The 19,849-nt window shown below is 33.4% G+C and overlaps 1 protein-coding gene across 7 annotated transcripts in view; it reads right to left on the bottom strand.

Moving 5' to 3' along the window:
• Window positions 1-19,849, bottom strand: part of CHD9 (chromodomain helicase DNA binding protein 9) — a 244,148-nt gene that overhangs the window by 108,244 nt on the left and 116,055 nt on the right. For all 7 annotated transcript variants that reach the window (XM_024747342.1, XM_024747341.1, XM_024747344.1 and 4 more), the window contains one exon: window positions 5,338-5,669. In XM_024747342.1, the coding sequence (XP_024603110.1) occupies window positions 5,338-5,669 (332 nt within the window). The remainder of the gene's footprint in view (window positions 1-5,337; window positions 5,670-19,849) is intronic.

Genomic DNA, 19,849 nt, shown 5'->3' with positions numbered 1-19,849 from the left:
AATCACTTCCTGTTTAGCGAATTCCCTGGTGGTCCAGTGGTTAGGTCTCCTGTGCTTCCACTGCAGGGGGCACGGGTTCAGTCCCTGGTCGGGGAACTAAGATCCCGCATGCCAGGTGGCACAGCCAAAAAATAAAATAAAATAAAGTAAAATCAATCAATCAATCACTTCCTGTTTAAGACTGGACATCATGTTTTTCAAAAAGTTTAATTCACTGAGTTGTTTCATATAGCCACTAAGGTGAAGTATTAGCTAAGTATTAATCATAGGCAGTATATTTATCAGCACAGTTTAATTTTTATTCTTTAAAAAAGTTATTTCTTCTTTTTTAAAAAAGAAAATGACGTTTATGCTTGAAAATACTGACAAAATAGGAACATTAAAATCAAATACTTTACTTCAGTGTCCTAAGATACACATTTTACCCACATGTTAACATCTATGAAACAAACATTCATCTAACAAAGATATGCCATAGTTTTAACTGGCAATATATTTTTTTCTTTCTTACTGACATATAATGGTGTGTCTTATAATCAATGACATTTTAGATTCAATGAAATAACAGCACATCATTTGCTAATGATAAATCTTACTAATACATCTTATGTAAAGGTATACATCTTAAAAATGGACCTGTAAATCTTAATTAAATTCATAATAATACATAATGTATATATCAATTCTTTCTGCAGATGAATATGTTTCAGATTTTCACTGACTTTAAGTTTAGATGTAAGGAGTGAAATCAATAAAACATTTTATCTTCTTGGCATTTAAAAATTATAGAACTTACATAGAGACTACTAATGGCATGATTAATAATTAAAATATATATAATAAATTTATACCATATATTTTTCAAAGTGCTTTTTTATCATATGCCAAAAACAATTAATTAATTAATACATTTATATTTTATCCAAACAGATACTAAATTCTTATTATTTTGAATACTTGCAATCAGGGTCTCATCTGTTACTTTATTAACATGGACTATAAAGGGATTATTCCCAATTTCTGATGATTCATCTTATTTTCCCTTCAGACTTTGTTCACATTATTTTTCCCTTACATTATTATTTAGATGTGTCTCTCTAGACATACATGTGGATATACATGTTCGTTTTGTTTAAAAATACACATGTACATATCTATGTATACACATGATGGTAGGTAATTAATAAATGTTATTTTGCTTCTTCCTTCTTGGGGGTTCAGAATGACTATCGCAAAGAAGGGCACAATATAAGTTCCAGATCTAATTTAATGTTTTACTGTTTTTCTTTATAACATGACACCCTTAATTCCAACTTGATTTGATATTTCCTAACTTAGATGTTTTCTGCTTTAACTAAAGAGAAAAGCTACTTCTAGCACCTGATAACTCCCATTCTTGTAACAAACAGAAAGAATAATTATGAATAATACAAAAAAGTATTTTTTTACTTTTAATCATGAAGTACCTTTACTGATTAAATTTACAGGGCCACAAGAGCATTTTAAAGCATCAAAGGCATTCTACTTGTCAGTCTGATAATCTAATGCAAGAAGTAAATTATAACTGACAACATGGAAACATAGTTTAAATGCCAAAGTTATAAAACATAAATCTAAAAATGCTTCAATCAAATCATGTGATATTTTATTACATAATCTAAAACCGAAGAGAGCCGAATAAGAAAATTCTACCAGAAGTCTTAGAATGAATTTATTTTAGAATTTAACTCTCTACTATTACTAAACCATTAGTTTTGTCCCTGTAATTTAATGAAGGATTAGCTTGCCACTTCTAATCCTGATTTAACAAATCAAACACAACCATTTGGTATCATTTAATATTTAATCTTCCATTCATTCATTCATTCCATAAAATTCATTCCCTCCCATTCATGGAGCATCTATTATGTACCACCCATTATTAAAGAAATACCTGCTCCTCTACTTGAAAGGCAGCTTGTTAGAACCTGACTGCCAAGACCATGAAAAACATCAAAATAGAAGAAGGTTGTTTCCAGTCCTACCTCACTCTTCATTTTACACCGGCCATTTCCATTTCAACTTACACTCTTCCACATAACCATGTAATTCCTTTCAAACTGCAAGCATATTTCAAAACAAAATTTACCTGTCCTAAATGCTACTCTAGCTAACCTGATAAACAGAGGCATTCTCATATAAAAAAACCAACAACAACATTAATAGGTTAACCTATTATCCTTCTTACCAGGTAGCAACTGTTTGTTTTCATTTGTCTGCTTGATTTTTAAATTCATCTTATTAGGAACAGGGCCTTAATGGAAAGAGAACCTAGGCAGATAGGTGAGAGTTTAGGCCTGAAGGAAGGGCATGGCTCCTGGCCTTGGCTTTTTCCTTAAATAGCTATATGTTATTTATATTTTCAGAAAATAATGGCTAACATTATTAACAGGTATTGTTCTATATGCTTTAAGTGTTATTAAATCATTTCATCCTCAAAATAACACTATAAGGCAAGCACTATCATTATCCTCATTTTATGTCTGAGGAAACTAAAACTTGGAGAGGCTAAGTATTTGTCCAAGGTCACACTGCTTGTGACAAAGGGGGAATATGAATAAGTGCAACTGGTTCCAAAGTCAAAGAACTTAACCACATTATCATACCGCATGCCCAATTTAACTCACAGAATTGTTGTAAAGGTTAAATGAGACTAAAGTCTCTGAAAAGGACACTCTATTCCTTGTATTAAAAAAAATTAATCTATGAAAGTGACAGAAAAACTGAAAAGGTTTCAAGCACACTAGCAAGCAGAGGCAAGGCAGTATTGGTTTTCTTCAGATTAGTATTCCTAGATTATATCACATCACATATGTGGATTAAATAAACACCAACTCTGACTATGTATCAACCATAACTTATTGTCTACAAATCTAGTTACTTTTGAAATTTATATTTCACATTGCTCATGGTTAAGTTCCAACACACACTCTCTTTAATTTTATCTGATATAAATCATCTGATATTAGCAAAAGTTCAATTCTTCTAAAACTCATAGAAAAACAAAATCTTTACAAGAAAACATTTAATACATCATGAAATATTATTAATTAAAATGATGCAAGTTGGGCTTCCTTGGTGGTGCAGTGGTTGAGAGTCTGCCTGCCGATGCAGGGGACACGGGTTCGTGCCCCGGTCCGGGAGGATCCCTCATACCGCGGAGCGGCTGGGCCTGTGAGCCATGGCCGCTGAGCCTGCGCGTCCGGAGCCTGTGCTCCGCAACGGGAGAGGCCACAACAGTGAGAGGCCCGCATACCGCAAAAAAAAAAAAAAAATGATGCAAGTAAACTTAATATTTAAATGATGCTTCTTCGCTGAAAAATTAAAAATGGTAAATTCAAAAATGTAGTGGCTTATTGGAAAGCACAGTAATGAAATATTTCAAGTGACCAACATAGAACTCTAGACTGTATATGAATTTCATTTCCAACCATGCTTTTTCCTCCAACATGATAATAATCTTTGGTTGTCTGATAAAGATGATCAAGAAACTGTTTCACTCCAACAGCTTAATAATATATGGGCAAGCTTCACTTTTACTTGCCTGCAACTTATAAGTTCCTCTATCAAAAAGTACTCCACTCTCAACAAGTTTTTTTTCTGTCAATTGCTTAATACCTTGCCATGGAAATATGTTTCCAATACAATTCTCACCTCTTTTCTCAAGAATGCTATCTCTAAAAACAAATACTAAATTGATCATGCTGTGCAATATTAAAATAATTTATTGTTAATAATCTACCTATTTCTAACAAAAATACAAATATCACAGAATACGCAGATACTCTACTGTATTACTATTCCCTACATATTAATCTACATTTTTCAAAAATCCATGTTTCTCTATTACAATTTAATTATTTCTAATTTCCCCTTATATATTGTTTTTTCTTGAACCAGGTTCACTTCTGTTATCTTTTGCCTCTAGTTATCTCCCCCCAATCAATTTAAACTTACTGTTAACTCTTGAGGGTTCTCTACCTATTTTCTCTTATTTTATGCATTATTTTTAAATACCCTTTCAAATGGTACCACTACTCTGCCTGTACCTCTGTATAAGTTAAAACTGGAAAATTTTAATAACAGTAACTTTTAATACATTAAAGGATTAAATATGGGGTTTCCTAAATTAAAACTAGACAAAATATTGAAAAAATAAGATACTTTCATACCAAAACGTTTAAATAAAAGAGGAGAAATCTAACTTTCAAATTTTATCTTAGCTGTCTGCAAATGAAATGCAAAATCAATAATATTAATTATTTTTCTATTATAGCAAGAGAGCCCATGTTATTTAATGGTTTGGACTGAAAGGCATCAGGACCTAATGATATAACTCAGTTTGGTGGCTGCATTGAAAATGCTGTGAATTGTTTACAAATTTGTGTTAGTTCTAAATATATGTATAATACATAAATAATTTTGTAAGCAAATGAAGATTTTTATAATAAGGGAATTTTTCCTAAAACAGATTAAATACTTGATCTAAAATTTCATATAAAGCCTTCAAAAATAACCAAATATTCCTGCAAAACCGATTCTAAACTATGTTGGCCTTAGATTATTTTTACCCTTGCATGCAAAACAAACATACATATAAAACAAATAATAACACTTACTATATTCTATTTTTTGAAAATGTATTAGGTATGTAGTCAAATAAAAATACCTAGGATTAATATACCCTCCTAAAGCAATTCTTTGTCCTTATAATTCTCTTGGAGCATTAATCCTCACCTGGCCTCTTTATTACATAAAGTAAATCAGAAAGACTGTAAGGGAGGAAGTCTGTAAGAGCCGAGAGCTGCTTATTGTTGATTTAAATGGTCTTAGTTTTCTTGCCATTCCATTTAGTTCAATGTTGTGGGTTTATGAGAAAATATGATATTTCATGTTTCCAAACTATAAGGTGCCCAGTGAAGTACAACTAAGAGGTAAAGAAATCTTATAAAAAATTTCAAGGCATTTTTTTAATAAAGAAAGTACATTAGGAACTGGCACAGCAATATGGGTTTTGTTTTGTTTTTCCTTTTCCTGTTTTATATATAAAATGTTCTATTTTAAATTCCTTTTACTAACATTAATATACAAAAAAGTATGTTCATAGACTAGTAACATTTAGTTAATTCTGGAATATTACCTAATTCATTCAAAAAGGCAGTAAGATACACACAGTATCTAACAACTTAAAACTCCAAAGTGGGAGTAAACACATCATACGCAAATCAAAAGTAGATTAGACAGACTGAACTTTACAAAAATTTCAAAGGAAGAAGATTTAATTCTTAACCAACTTACCCAATTTTTGTCTTCTCTTTTAACTTAGAACAAGGTTTTGTTTTTTTGCTCTCTTTATCCTTTGGCTTAGATTTCATCCTTCTACCTTTCTTTTCCTCTTTTCCTTCAACTGAAGCACTAGGAAAGTTTTCAGGGCTCATTACTCGTGGAATATTGCGTTCCCCACGCTCCTTTGCTTTTGCTATGGCCTCTGATATTATACGATTAGCCTTTTCTTGCTTGCTTTCTGATTCCACCTTTTTTCTCTGCTTCTTCTCAGACATGATCCTCACCTGGGTATTCTGCAACTTAGTATATGTCCCAGGACCATCACTCTTCTTGGAAGATGGAGGCTAGAGAAATCAAAATAATTTTTATACAACATACCAAAGTACATTTAAACAATTAACATAAATAACCAAAAATTTAGAATTAAACTTTAAGAAGTAAAATACATAAGCAAATATATGAATGCTACAAATTTAAAATTAAAACATTTTGCTGATCTAGAAATTAGTGTAGGTATAAAATAAAAAGCTTAACTACTGCTTTTAAAAGTGAAAGTTAAAGGAGGATAATATAGATTCATTGATATTTTCAGAGCATTCTTGATTAGTTGATTCAAATTTTGTCTTATAAATATAGCTAATTCAAATTTAGTCATGTAAATATTTTGGGCATTTGGAATAAGTCTCTTCTTTCCTCTTCATTCCAGAACTCTGAAAATTATTAATAAATTTTAAATAGCAATTTTAATTTAGAACGACTACTCCCCATAGTTTATTATGATTTTTAGAAAAACAAAGCCTCTCTGCTTTATAAGAAAGTAGAATGAGAACCTGAATTCATTTAAATCATTTTAATGTGCAATCTATGCAGCAATGTAGCTAGTTAGTCAACAGACATTCCCATACTTAAAATCAGAGAAAGTTTTAGTTTTTCTGTGAAAGAGTTAAATGAGGATTTTTTTTTCTCCTTCTATATCATAATATTTTGCTCAAGCAATTCTGGAAAAAAACAAGTTCTAGTTTTACGTTAAAATTATTAATATTTTAGCAATATCACAGGAAGCAGATCAACAGCATTTTAAAATGAATATTCTCTTTAAACACGCATTCATCCCATATTCTTAGATCACAGTTTTGTTACGTTCTTACCCGTAAACATGCCTCTGACTACAGCAAGGGAAAAAACCACCAGGAATTTCCAAACACATTTTCATGCTGGTTCCAGTGTGCTTCACTGGATATCTTTTCTATACCTGCCTCATCAAAGGTTTCATAGCAGTGCTACAGCACTGGGAAAGGAGGGAGGGCTTAGAATCGCTTACTAAAATGCCACCTTAAGGCCTACAGGCTATAACAAATAACCAAGACGCGAGAAAACAGCAACAAGCTCAAGATGGCGATGCAGTACGACTCCGCAGCAGCAGCCAGTAATAAGGAAGGTTATTCAATCCCATTAGCCTTTTAGCCCAAAGAACCCCTCCTCCTCCCACTCATTCAGGCTTTCACTTACCCTTCCTCTTGGCCTCTTCACTGAAGACATTTTTGGCGTCAGACAAAGGCTTGCCCTCTGCTTTTTCACCACCCCAGGCAGTGCTCAAGAAAAAAGCATTGAAAGAAGATTCCTAAATGGCCTATTTAGCAAGCTGCAACCAAGAGATGCACAACCCTCCACAAATACACATTGTGATGTATCAACACATTTCTGCCTTGGCAAGTTTATATCCACTGTTCATTCTATTTAGATATGAAAAAGACTGTAAACCCGTCCTAAAAAGCTGAGTTTCCTCAATAGCTGTAAGCAGATAGCCAGATTCCAACAAAGCACAGAAAGAAATGAATGCACAAAGCATCAAAATGCATCAGCATGAATATTAGAGATGTCGTTAAAAATACTGACTCCTTCTGAGGAAGTAGGCCAGCAGATGGTGCTACCAGTTATTATTCCATTAGACTCTGCAATTTAACCCCCAATGGACTGTTCTTCCCTCCATGTAACACATTAACTCTCACTCTACCATTTCCCGTAGTAAAGTTTTAAAAAATATACGTAAAAACCTGATTTAAAGAAATCATCTGAAAATGAAAACTGTAGTTAAACGGCTTTATGTAGCTATCAATATTAAAAAACAAAGTCCAATGCAATTTCTACCGGAGAAAAATACTTTTCTCCGTGATAACTCTAAAATATTTAAAACATAAACACATCTGAAGACGAGCAAAGGGTTAAAGAGGAGGTCATGCAAATGAACCCATAACAAGTGACTTCTCTTTAAGAAATTAGATAAGGTTTCTTATTATTCTTCTAACAGAAAGCCAACAATGTCATTTTTAAGATTGAGAAATGAAGCTATTTTCATTTAAATTCCAAAAAGCTTAAGATTTTGAAATGAACACATAAGAGCTGTCTATAAAAAAATAACTAGCCATAGTTAAATTACTGCCTTACTTAAACCTGAATAAATACATTAATTTATTTTCCTAACATAAAAAAACTCCTAAACATTCCTGACCTTTACTCCTCACATTCTATTTCAACTCAACTGTTGTTTTTAAAATAGAATTTTAGTTTTAGTCCCTTGCTAAAAATAAATAAGTAGCAAGTCCTCCTGAATTTGATCATTATATACCTATACTTTTCATCTATAAAATACTGAGACTATTTTAGTAAGCAATGACCTTAAATACCTAAAACAAAATTTTCACTGCCTCAAAATTCACGTTTACCTCTTTCATTAATACCATATTTTAAAAATTGGTCTTGGCAAGTCATCTGATATCTGTATTAAAGAACCTGTTTTTAGTTTTTTCCTTTCAGGCATCAAAGGTCTCGAAATGGAGCAACATTATATAAACAATGTCCTAGAAAGACCAATCTAAAGAACAGAAGAGTAAATTAAAGGCATAGGACCACTAATGCAAGAAAAGGATCTTACTGACCTGGAGGTCATCTATGTAAAAATCGTAATAACCAATAATAAGGGCTAACACTTACCAAGTGCTTATTAGGTGACAGGCACTATTCTAAGCATTTTACATGTAATAATTAATTTAATCCTGAATAATAGGGTAATAGTGATAATGGAGAGGAGTAACAAATGGGAGAGATATTCTTACAGCAGAACTGCAAAATGATAGACCTAAGCACGTAAGTTTTTAAAATCATAACATAATAATAGTAGCTAACACTTACTTATTCCCTACTATGTTCTAGGCACTATTCCTATTATGACACATACATGAACAACATGGATTTAAACTGTGTGGGTCTACTTACATGCAGATTTCTTTCAATAATAAATATTACAGTACAGTTGGTTTCATCCAAGGATGTGGAACCACAGATATGGAGGAATCAAGAACTACAAATATGGAAGAATCACATATATGGAAAACTGACTATAAATTATACTTGGATCTTTCAATTAATCTCTAATCCGGCATTGTTCAAGGGTCAACTGTATATTAACTCAATTAATCTTAAAAACAACCCTGTGAGATATGTACTACTGTTACCCTCATTTTATAGCTAAAGATAGTAAGGCATAGAGAAATAACTTGCCCAAGATCACACGGCTACTGAAAGATGGGGTAGGGATTAAGAGGCAGAGAGCCTCATAATGGAAACCGTGCTCTTAACCACTGTATTATACCATATTTGGTTCAAATATCATAACTTACAGAGATAATTTGAACACAAAAGAAATTAAATGACTTTCTCAAAATCTCAGAGATACTAGTAAGGAAGCAAGAACAAAATTTAGTTTTTTTCAGTGCCCTTTCCAAGAGGTAGAAATCAACTAGATATGGGTGGGTTTTGGCTGAAGAGCAGGAAGAGTCAATACTTGCTTTCTAGACCAAGTACTGGTACAGGAGGAGATAAAAGAAATGTTGAGAAAGGGTATGTATGTGTGCATAAGTTTAATTCTTTCCACACTGAGTTTGAAATGAAAAGTTTGAGTAACTGGAAATTTTGGACTCGATCCTTGGAGAGGCCAGAGCTGGAATATAAGATGTGGATTCTCTTGCTGTTTTCTTTGAATACCCTTAACTCACTGACACTATCCACAGAAACTAGGATGATTTCCAAAATATCTCACTTCTCCTTAAAGCTTTTCAATAGATTCCATTACTTGATTCAAAAATCCCAATTATTTAACAATAAATCTTAACAGTAGACAATCAAATATTTGTGATCAAACATTTCTGTGATCAAATATTTCTTCTACTCTTAGGATATAGTATTTTAACTCTATATTCCCACAGAACATCAACACTGAGGTGTTAACTAACTAATCGTTTTTAATGTAGGTGATTTCCCAATTTACACAGACACAAACATACAAAAAGGTAGTTAATAGTAACTTTTCTCAATGTTACAATTTTTCTCTTTTTCACCTACATAAGCAGTCAACAAATTCTGTCCAATCTACTTGTGTTTTATTTTGTTTTCTTCCTCTCAGTCCCAACAGCTCCTGCTGTATTAATTTCCCACTTGTTATGGTTACATTATAGTGATGTAGGAAAATATCTTTATCTGTAGGAAATATATCAAGTTATTTGGGGTGATGGAACATCCGGTTTGCAATCTGCTCTCCAATTTTTTACAAAGTAAAAGAATTTCTTTGTATTTCATTTGTGATTTCTCTGTAGGTTTGTCACAATTTCAAAACTCAACTTTTAAAATAAAGGCAGGGACTTCCCAGGCAGCCCAGCGGTTAAGACTCCCCCTTCCAATGCAGGGGGTGCGGGTTCAATCCCTGGTCGAGGAGCTAAGATCCCACATGCCTCATGGCCAAAAAACCAAAACAAAACAGAAGCAATGTTGTAACAAATTCAATAAAGACTTTAAAAATGGTCCACATCAAAAAAATCTTTAAAAAAATAAATACATAAAGGCAAAGGCCTTGCACCCCAAGGACCTGTATGCTAAATGAGGAAAAAAAAAAAAGAAAAGAAGGCACATATATTAATAACATATCCAAATATTTATAAGAAAAACAAGTCAGAGCAAAACATAAAGATGGTATCATATGTGATATATCAATTATTTTGATAGCAACTAGAAGAATATATGAAAGACCCTGGATGTCATATTTCAATACTAGGGAAACTCAAGGATTTATGGTATGAGTGTTTTTCAAACCAAAGGTCATGATCTAATAACAAGTCATGATATAAATTTAGTGGGTTCAGACCAGCACTAAAGAAATGAAATATAACAGAATGAAAAAGAGTGGTACCTAACCTGTATGAATGCTACCTCTTAAAAATTAGATAGTTTTAATACCATGGTTACTACTCCTCTTTTCCTTCATGAGAGAAAGAAGTAAAGAGATTTGAGTAAGAAATTAGAGGTGTTAAAACAGGAGTGGGGACTCAGTTCTTCCTCCTCTTGGTGGAATAATTTTCCCACATACCTACCCACTCACACTGGGGAATTCATCCATTTCAAATATTTTAGTTGCATACAAATAATTTAAAAATTTGAATCACCAGTGTGTAGACCTGAGTGGAAATCATAAATTTTCAAAAAGAAGGGGAGAATGATCACATGGCTACCATACATCTACTATCGAGCACAGGTTCTACTATTAGGGAAAATTATAAAAAATTTCAAGTTCTACTTCACACATTTTAAAAACAATATGAATAAAAAGTCTCAAATAATAAAACAGATAGAATTCCTTAGTAATAATAAAACACAGAACAAAGAATTTTCAACAACATATATAAAACTGTATTATAGCTAAAAAAAATCTTCCAACTTTTCTCAGGAGAGATGACTCTCAGGCTTCAGACCTGGGGGACTAGGTGAATGGAACTTGCAATGGAAGAGAATACAAAACAGAATAGAGATAGCAAGCCTTGATCAAGAATGAGTTTTACTGCCTAGAGAGACAATGCTGAATAAGAGAAGAGAACCATTAGTGAAAACCCAAAACACCAAGTTCTAAAGAGCTAGCAGATGAAGAGGAGTTAAAGAAGGAAAACAAAAAGAAACTACAAAAATGGTAAGATGAGCATCAGGAAAGAGTGGTGTCATGGAAGCCAAGAGGAAAGAATAAAAAGATCTGCCATCAAAAGGAAAGTAAATATCTGAGAGTAATTTGATATTATAAAGCTAACTTAGAAAGCATTTTAGTTCTGTTGAATTGTTTATAGTAAGCCAGTATGCTAGTTTTTAACATTTTTATTTTAGGAAGAATCATATAATTATGTACTTAAATATTCAAATTAGATAGCTAGTGGGAAGCAGCCACATAGCACAGGGAGATCAGCTCGGTGCTTTGTGACCACCTAGAAGGGTGGGATAGGGAGGGTGGGAGGGAGAGGCAAGAGGGAGGAGATATTTGGATATATGTATATGTATAGCTGATTCACTTTGTTATACAGCAGAAACTAACACACCATTGTAAAGCAATTATACTCCAATAAAGATATTTTTTAAATATTCAAATTAAACCAACCTCTAAAAACAAATTTGTAGTTAATTTTAGTAATATGTGTCAAACATTAGTGGTAACTTCTTTTGCATTTATTGCATATAACATTTTTTTCCACAAGGTACCAATAAAGACTTGCTTTTAAAGAGAAGAAAAGGAGGAAAAACTGATCCAAATTATTACCTGTCAAATCCTCTGAGTTTTACCCTTAGATTTGTTTTCAGAGTTTTTGATGTATCTGAAGCAATTATTTTATTTCACTTTCTTCACATTTGTGAACTCACATGTTCACAAATTAAAAGGCTTATTTTCATTTTGTGACTTGTACTAGTATCCAGGTTTCCACTTTTAGCTAATGATGATATTCCTTCTTTTTTCTAAATCTTGAATTTTACACTGATACGGTAATACTATTAAAAGTATTCCCTCTATTTTAATCACCCACATAGCAGTTCAGGCAAATAGTAGATATTCATAAAAGTTGTTTTTTTAAAAAATAAACATTTATTACGTGACTTACAGAAAATACAGAGAGAGAACAATATGTTAGAGGATACCATGGGAATGTAATCAGCAAAATCCAGAATGTGGGAAATTCTAAAGAAAAATGACTGTTTCTTCAGCAAAGAAACAATAAGAAACAAAACAAAGAAGGGTAATCATAGATCAAAAGAGGTTTAAGACTAAATGTAATGCCAAAATAAAAAAAAAAAACAGAAAAAAGAGAAGACACACACTTAAAATTCGTATCAAATGAATGCAATACATGGTCCTTGTTTTGACATAGACCTGAACAAGTCTGTAAGACTACATTTATTAATACTAGGGAACTTTAACTTTGATTGGGTATTTGATTATGAAGGAATTACAGTTATTTTTTTAAGTGTGAAACTAATTTTGCAATTGTGTCTTAAAGCTAAAACCTTTGTCTTTTAGATATACAAATTGAAATATTTACAGATAAAGTGATATCTGAAATATTTACAGATAAAGTGATATGATTAAGGTGTGTTTCAAAATAGTCCCTGAAGGGACTAATAGTCTCTGTATGATTGTCAGAGGGTCGTATAGATGAAAAACAATTGCCTATAAACTGATGGCTGTCATAGCTGGGTGATGTCTACTCTATTTCTGTGTACACTTGAAATATTATATAATAAAGAAATTTAAACCGTTATATTCTGGGTATAACAGGTAATTTGGCATGACAAGAAAACTGGATTCATGTGGAAGAATGATAAGCAATAAAGACAGAAAGGTAATGGGTCAGATTATCAAAAGTGTTATAAGTTATGCTAAAGTGAATTGGGGAAATCAATAAGTGATTACATACAGAGAGGTAACAGGATCAGATTTTTAGATTTAGGGCTGCTAACTGGTTTCAATAAAAATACCCAAATACTTCATGGAAACTTTTTTATTTACAAAAAGGCCATATATGATATAAAAACAAGTAATATTTAACCTTCTATTTTATATTAGTTTGTGTTGCTTTCTCAATGCTGTATTTTCAAAACTTCATCTTTTGTTTCCAAACAAATCAAAAGTGTATTTTAAAAACATTAAACCACAAAATCTCACGAAGTTCCTTACTTACTGACAACATTAAATATACTGAATTCATCAGTCCATAAATTACTAATAATACTAAAAGCTGTTCTCAGCATAATGTTGTGATTAAAGGAAAGGGCTTCGGACTCAGCCAGCCCTGGGTTTCATCATCTGTAAAATGGAGATAATAATAGTGTCTACCTTCTAGGGCTGTTGTGAGACCTAACAGATAAAGCTTGTAAAGTGCTTAGTATGATGTCTGGCATACAAATACTCAGAAGTGCTAGGTACTATTGTTATTGCTGTAATGTGATATTGTGCCCACCTCTGTGCATCATCATATCAGGGGATACAATGATGTCAGTATGTCTTATAACTGGTACTGTTATCTTGAAAAAAATGTATTTTATTTTTGGCTGTGTTGGGTCTTTGTTGCTGTGCACGGACTTTCTCTAGTTGCATTGAGCGGGGGTTGCTCTTTGTTCTGGTGCGCAGGCTTCTCACTGCGGTGGCTTCTCTTGTTGCAGAGCACCGACTCTAGGCCCGCAGACTTCAGTAGTTGCGGCTCGCGGGCTCTAGAGCGCAGGCTCCGTAGTTGTGGCGCACGGGCTTAGTTGCTCCGTGGCATGTGGGATCTTCCCAGACCAGGGCTCAAACCCGTGTCCCCTGCATTTGAAGGTGGATTCCTAACCACTGTGCCACCAGGGAAGCTGGTACTGTTATCTTTGATCCCTTGGTTAGAGTAATGTCTGCCATTACTCTCTGCTATAAATTTCTCCTTTTATAGTTAACAAGTATCTTATCAGACTATGCAAATATCTTGTTCTCATATATATTTGCCTAGTAATTTTAGCATGCATTGATGGTTCCTGCCTATAACAATTATTATTTGGTTATTCACCTAATGGAAATTTTTTATTTCCATCATTCCTTCCACATTTTCTACTGGAATTCTACTATAAACAAAAGTTGCCTATTTTCCTTATTTATTTATTCATTCAGTCATTCATTTATTCATTCAATTATTGATACTGGTATAGACTCACAGATATTTATTTTATTCTATGGGTTATAATCTGATACTATGATTATGTGTTATTCAAACTGTCCCAGCTTTCACCATATAGAGCTCCTTCAAGTTGGTTCCTGAACCTTGTTTACCACCATCATATTTTGAACACTTCCTTACTTTCTGGCACTGTAAGATATTCCAGGTTCATGGTAAGAATAGTTTAACGGAGTGGTTGAGGCGGAAGCCATATTATAGTAGATTAAGAAGTAAATTGGAAGAAAGGAAGTAGATACAGTGTTAAACACTTTTCCTAAATAAATGAAGGGAAAATGGCAGGCTACCGTGGAATTAGAAACTTGAGTATGTTTATTGGCTATAGAAAAGAAGTCAGTAGACTGCTTGAACATATGAGAGAGAAAAAAAAGCTAGAGAGTGAGTTTTATCACAAGTAGAAAATTTAAAGCATTTTCCATATAACAATGCAAAATTATCACACCACCAATAAAAAATTAAAATATTGTATATAAATATCACTTTGGTAAATAATATGAACTTCCCATAGCACCTTTTCTAAAATGCTTCTTAGGGAAAAAAAATTTTTTAAAGACTTCTTGAATATGTTAATTCAAAAACCATTTTCCTTCACAGAAGTTTTCACAATTTCTGGTGTATTTTTAAATTTGACTTCACAATATTCCTATTAATCAAATTATTAAAATTAATCAAATATTAATTATTCCTAACTGCAGATAAAAGAGTTGCTATTATCCATTTTCTCCAGATTAAGAGAGAGACTGGAGTGTGGCAGTGACAGTGTGACAAAACCAATAGGTGAAATACACTCTTAAAGTCTTGAGAAGACCTGATAAAGTAGAAGGGCAACAGTGTAAGCAAATTAACCAAACAGTTGCATAATTCGGTGGACAACGCTAACCATCATATTCTAAATTCTTTTGGCAATGTTTCCAAAAGTATTAATAAAACAAATACAAAGGAAAAAACCTCTTTCAAGTCTTTTAAAGGGAAGATTGAGAGTTGGTTCTGTTGAAAGACACTGTTTTTTTGTATACAATGCATTATGAAAAATCAATTTTAACTTTCAGAATTCTGAGATTATATATAAAAAGCTATTTGAACACTCAAGTAATTACTAACATAAATAAAAATGATGTTAAGGGAAGGCTAACATAAATACATTTGCAATAAGGAAAAAATTTAAAATAAGGTATTTGAACTTGATTTACAGTTTTAGGCAAAAGAAAATCAAATGCTGAAAAGTATCTATATATAAAAAGTCAAAAGCGTTTCAGAAATCACAAAATATACTTAATTTCATCATATTAAAATTTCATCTTGCAGAATGCAAAGGAAGTAATGAGAGACACTGCATCTCTGGATGTAACTCTGATCATAAGAAAAAAAGTTATTTGTGGAAGTAGAAATGATGGGAATTACATGAAAAGACTAAACATGACCTTTTGGTGTCCATGACAGGTCTAGGCATAGTAGTTGTGTGTCAATAAATGTACACCTTTTGAAGTTAAAGAAAAAGAGTATCATCATATGGCCTGAAACTTACAAAAGCATAGACAGATCAATAAACTCAGGAAATATAGTTCAACAAGTCAGGACTCAAAAATAAAATTCCAACAATTCAATAAGAAGTGATTCTAACAACAAATGTAGTGTATCTAAAAATACTGGGTGCAGCCTTACAGATTTCAAAAAGTAGAATACAAAAGACAGATTTAAGAAGAATATGAGAGGGGCACTGACCTGTAACAATAGTGCTGGGAAGTCCACAATGAGTTAAGGAGGGTGTAACTCCAATGGTGGGTCTGAACCTGGGGGAAGTCATGCTACATTTTTTTTAAGAATAGGAAGAGGCAAACCTACGCATGTCAACTGAGCTCTTCCAAAATTTGTACAACAGAATCTACTTCCTCAGCTTGTGCTAAACTGCTCCAAATGAATATTTTCAGTTTAAATTTGTGAACTGGTGCCATCTGGTCAATCTTCTGGGTTCCTACTAGCCTTTCACTTGAGCTTAAAATCTCTTCAGCAACCCTACCATTAGTTCTTAATTAGCAACCCTCTTAGATCATACACAAAAATGCTGATTAAAAAAAAAATCTTATGAGGCTGAATCTATAAATGGGTATTCTTGTGTGCAGGCATGGACACAAACACACACACACAGACACACACACTCCTACCTACTTAAAAAAAAAAAAAGTACATGCCTTAACAGCAGCTCATGTGAAAAATACCAGGGAATTTTAGCTCACTGTAAACTAAATGAGTGTATGGTGTAATGAGCTTGCCAAAAAACAAATGCAATCTTACATTGCACAAACAGAAATGTGGTATAAGGAACAAGGGAGGTGATAATTACAGTATACTCTAGTCTCACCAAGAGAAATGTATTTTGTTTTGGGTTTAAGAGGAATACAAACTAGATCACTCATTCAAGACGTATTATTTGAGTACATACTACCTGCCAGACAGATTGTTATAAGTACCGGGAATAAAACAGTAAACAAGACAAAGTCCCTCCTTTAATGGAGCTAACATTTTAGAGAAGGAGATAAACAAAAAGGAAAAAAAAAAACCCATCAGGTAAGGGTAATGGCTATGCAAAGAATGAAAATAGGATGATGTGATTAAAAGTGATAGGGTGACTATTTTAAAATGGACTCAATGAAAGTCTAACTGAGGAGGCCACTTACACTGAAATCTGCATGAAAAGAAAGAACTAGCAATGTAAAGATGTGATGAAAGATGAATCAAATTATTCTCAGCAGCCTAGAGAGATAAGCAACAAAGCACAAAGACCAACATACTGGGTTTTATATCTTAATAAGAAGTTTCCCTACTGGATAACATTTGCACCAACTACACTATACTTCCCAGTCTATACATCTGGAGACTACTCCATGGAAGTGCACCTCAATTCCTCTTCAGATCTTATCTGTTCAGGTCCTACAGTTTTTAAGCTGGTTCCTTCTAGTAATGAGCCATCACTATTCTCGATGGTCTGATTTTCTAGGTCAGTGTTTTTTAACTATGAACTAAAATCTCATTACAAGCCATCAATTCAGTGGATAGCCATTAACATTCTTTATAAATGAAGTAGACTAGTGTTTTGAGAAGCACTGGTTACATCTTAATACATACACGCCCCTACATATATACATTCATAAACATTTAAAAACACGTCTATGCTGGGTCCCAGACAAAAACTTTGAAAAACACTGTTCTAAGAGGTTAATGAATACTTCCATGTCATTTCATAGGAGAGTTCAATCCAGACTCTTATTTAGGGTTGGAGGGCTTTGAGTCACCTGGTATTAGTCAACCTGGAGGATGGGATCAACCACATTGGGCAATCAATTAATCAATCAGTTACAACTATTTAATGGAGCACCAATAAAAACTCTGACACTGAAGCTCAAGTGACATCCCTGATTAACAATACCCCATGCGTACTGTCATGCATCAATGCTGGGACCTGATTCCAAGGAGAGAGCTTTGTGTTGAAACCCTCTGAGACTGCCCTATGCATCCCTTCTTTGGCTAATTTTAACCTGTAACCCCCTCTGTAATAATCTGTAACCACAAGTATAATAGTTTTCAGTGAGTTCTGCTAGCCTATTATTGAAACTAAGGGTGGTTCTGGGAACCTCCAGAATTTGTAGTTGGTGTCAGAAGTGAGGAGAGTCTTGGGACTGTGTTAGCTTTGCAGTTTGGCTATCTCTTGAGTAATACTCTCCAATGAAAACAAAAAGTTTAATGAGAAAATGAGAGATCTTGATCTGATAACTATCTTCAAATGTTAGCCAACTGCAAAGATTTTCAAGTTTTTGTAAGATGAATAAAACTAAGACTGCAATGATTCCAGTCTACTGAAGGCCTATCTATAGGAAATCTGGACTGAGAAAACTGCTTCCTTAAATATTCCTATGCAAAATCTTAAAAAAAAAAATCCGTATACAGGAAAATATCCATATAACAAGAAACTGGGTAAAGAATACACTAGATCTAGCCGTACTATTTTTTACAATTGCATACAAATCTGCAATTATCTCAAAATAAAAAGGTTTAATTTTTTTAAAAAAGAAGAAAGCTTAGGCCTTTCCTGAGCTCAGAGACAGTCTCCTTCTGGCCTTGAAGAAACGAGCTGCTACGAGTTCTACAGCTACAAGGAAATGAATTCTGCTGACGATCCCATTAGCCTAGATGAGGGCTGTGAGTCTCTGATGAGATCACAGCCCCACTGGACTCGCTGGATGCAGTCTTGTGAGACCCCAAGCAGAGAATCCAGCTAAGCTATGCCTAGACCCCTGACCCAAGGAAACTATGAGATAATAAATGGATGTTGTTTTAAGCTACTAAATATATGGTTAATTTGGCACTACATTCACATACCCTACAATTGAACAATTTCACTCCTGGGTACATACTCAACATAAATACATATAAAGTTCAATAACAGGTAAAACTAATCTATGAGGGTAGAAGTCAAAATGGTGATTACCCTTAGGGTGAGAGCAAGCAGGGACTAGTAGGAGGCCCAAGGAGATTTCTAGGATTGTGATAATGTTCTATTTATTGATCTGGATTGGTGAAATAGATGATGTTTACTCTGTGAAAATTTATCAAACTACTTATAATTTGTGTACTTTTCTGTATGTATGTTATACGTCAACAAAACTTACATTAACAGAAGTTACATTACATAACCCTCAAACTGAAGACTATTATTTAACTGTATTATCATTAATCTAAGTAAACAATTCATTACAACCAGATTTTAAGGAAAAAACCATCTGTTCTAATGCAATGATGTCTTGACACTAAAATTATTTTTCTTTATTGTGTTAGCATGATATTTCATGCTTTTCATCCAGAAAAATAATTTTAAAAAGGGAAATATGATATTTTATGTTCCCTCAATAAGAGGAGAAATCTACAAAATACTGAAAGACATCTGAGAGCTAATTCAACCAATATTATTAGGGGAAGGTAGGAGCTAGAGGAAAAGGAAGTTTTTTAAAACCCACAATCAAAATGTGAAGCTTTTAAACAGAAATAGAATGTTTAAGTCTATACTCATTTTAGGTTATTATGCTTCTGAATAACATGATCATCTTCTCTCTTTCCAGTTATAGCTCCAATTTTCTGTTTTACTTTATATTCTAGCAACACTGAAACAATTTGTTTTTTTTTAAAAAAACAAGTTATAATAACTTTGAATTTACTGTTCTACCTTTCTCTAAAAGGTAGCCTAGCAAATGTCTATTCAAAACTCAGTGTAGGGACTTCCCTGGTGGCACACTGGTTAAGAATTCGCCTGCCAATGCAGGGGACACGGGTTCAATCCCTGGTCCAAGAAGATCCCACATGCTGTGGAGCAACTAAGGCCGTGTGCTATACCTACTGAGCCTGTGCTCTAGAGCCCGCGGGCTGCAACTACTGCAGCCCGCGTGCCGAGAACCCATGCTCCGCAACAAGAGAAG

This window comes from Neophocaena asiaeorientalis, unplaced genomic scaffold (assembly GCF_003031525.2).
Source record: "Neophocaena asiaeorientalis asiaeorientalis breed wild unplaced genomic scaffold, Neophocaena_asiaeorientalis_V1.1 scaffold438, whole genome shotgun sequence".
NCBI lineage: Eukaryota > Metazoa > Chordata > Mammalia > Artiodactyla > Phocoenidae > Neophocaena > Neophocaena asiaeorientalis.
The sequence above is the reverse complement of the archived record's forward strand: the minus strand, read 5'-3'. Positions and strand labels throughout refer to the sequence as shown.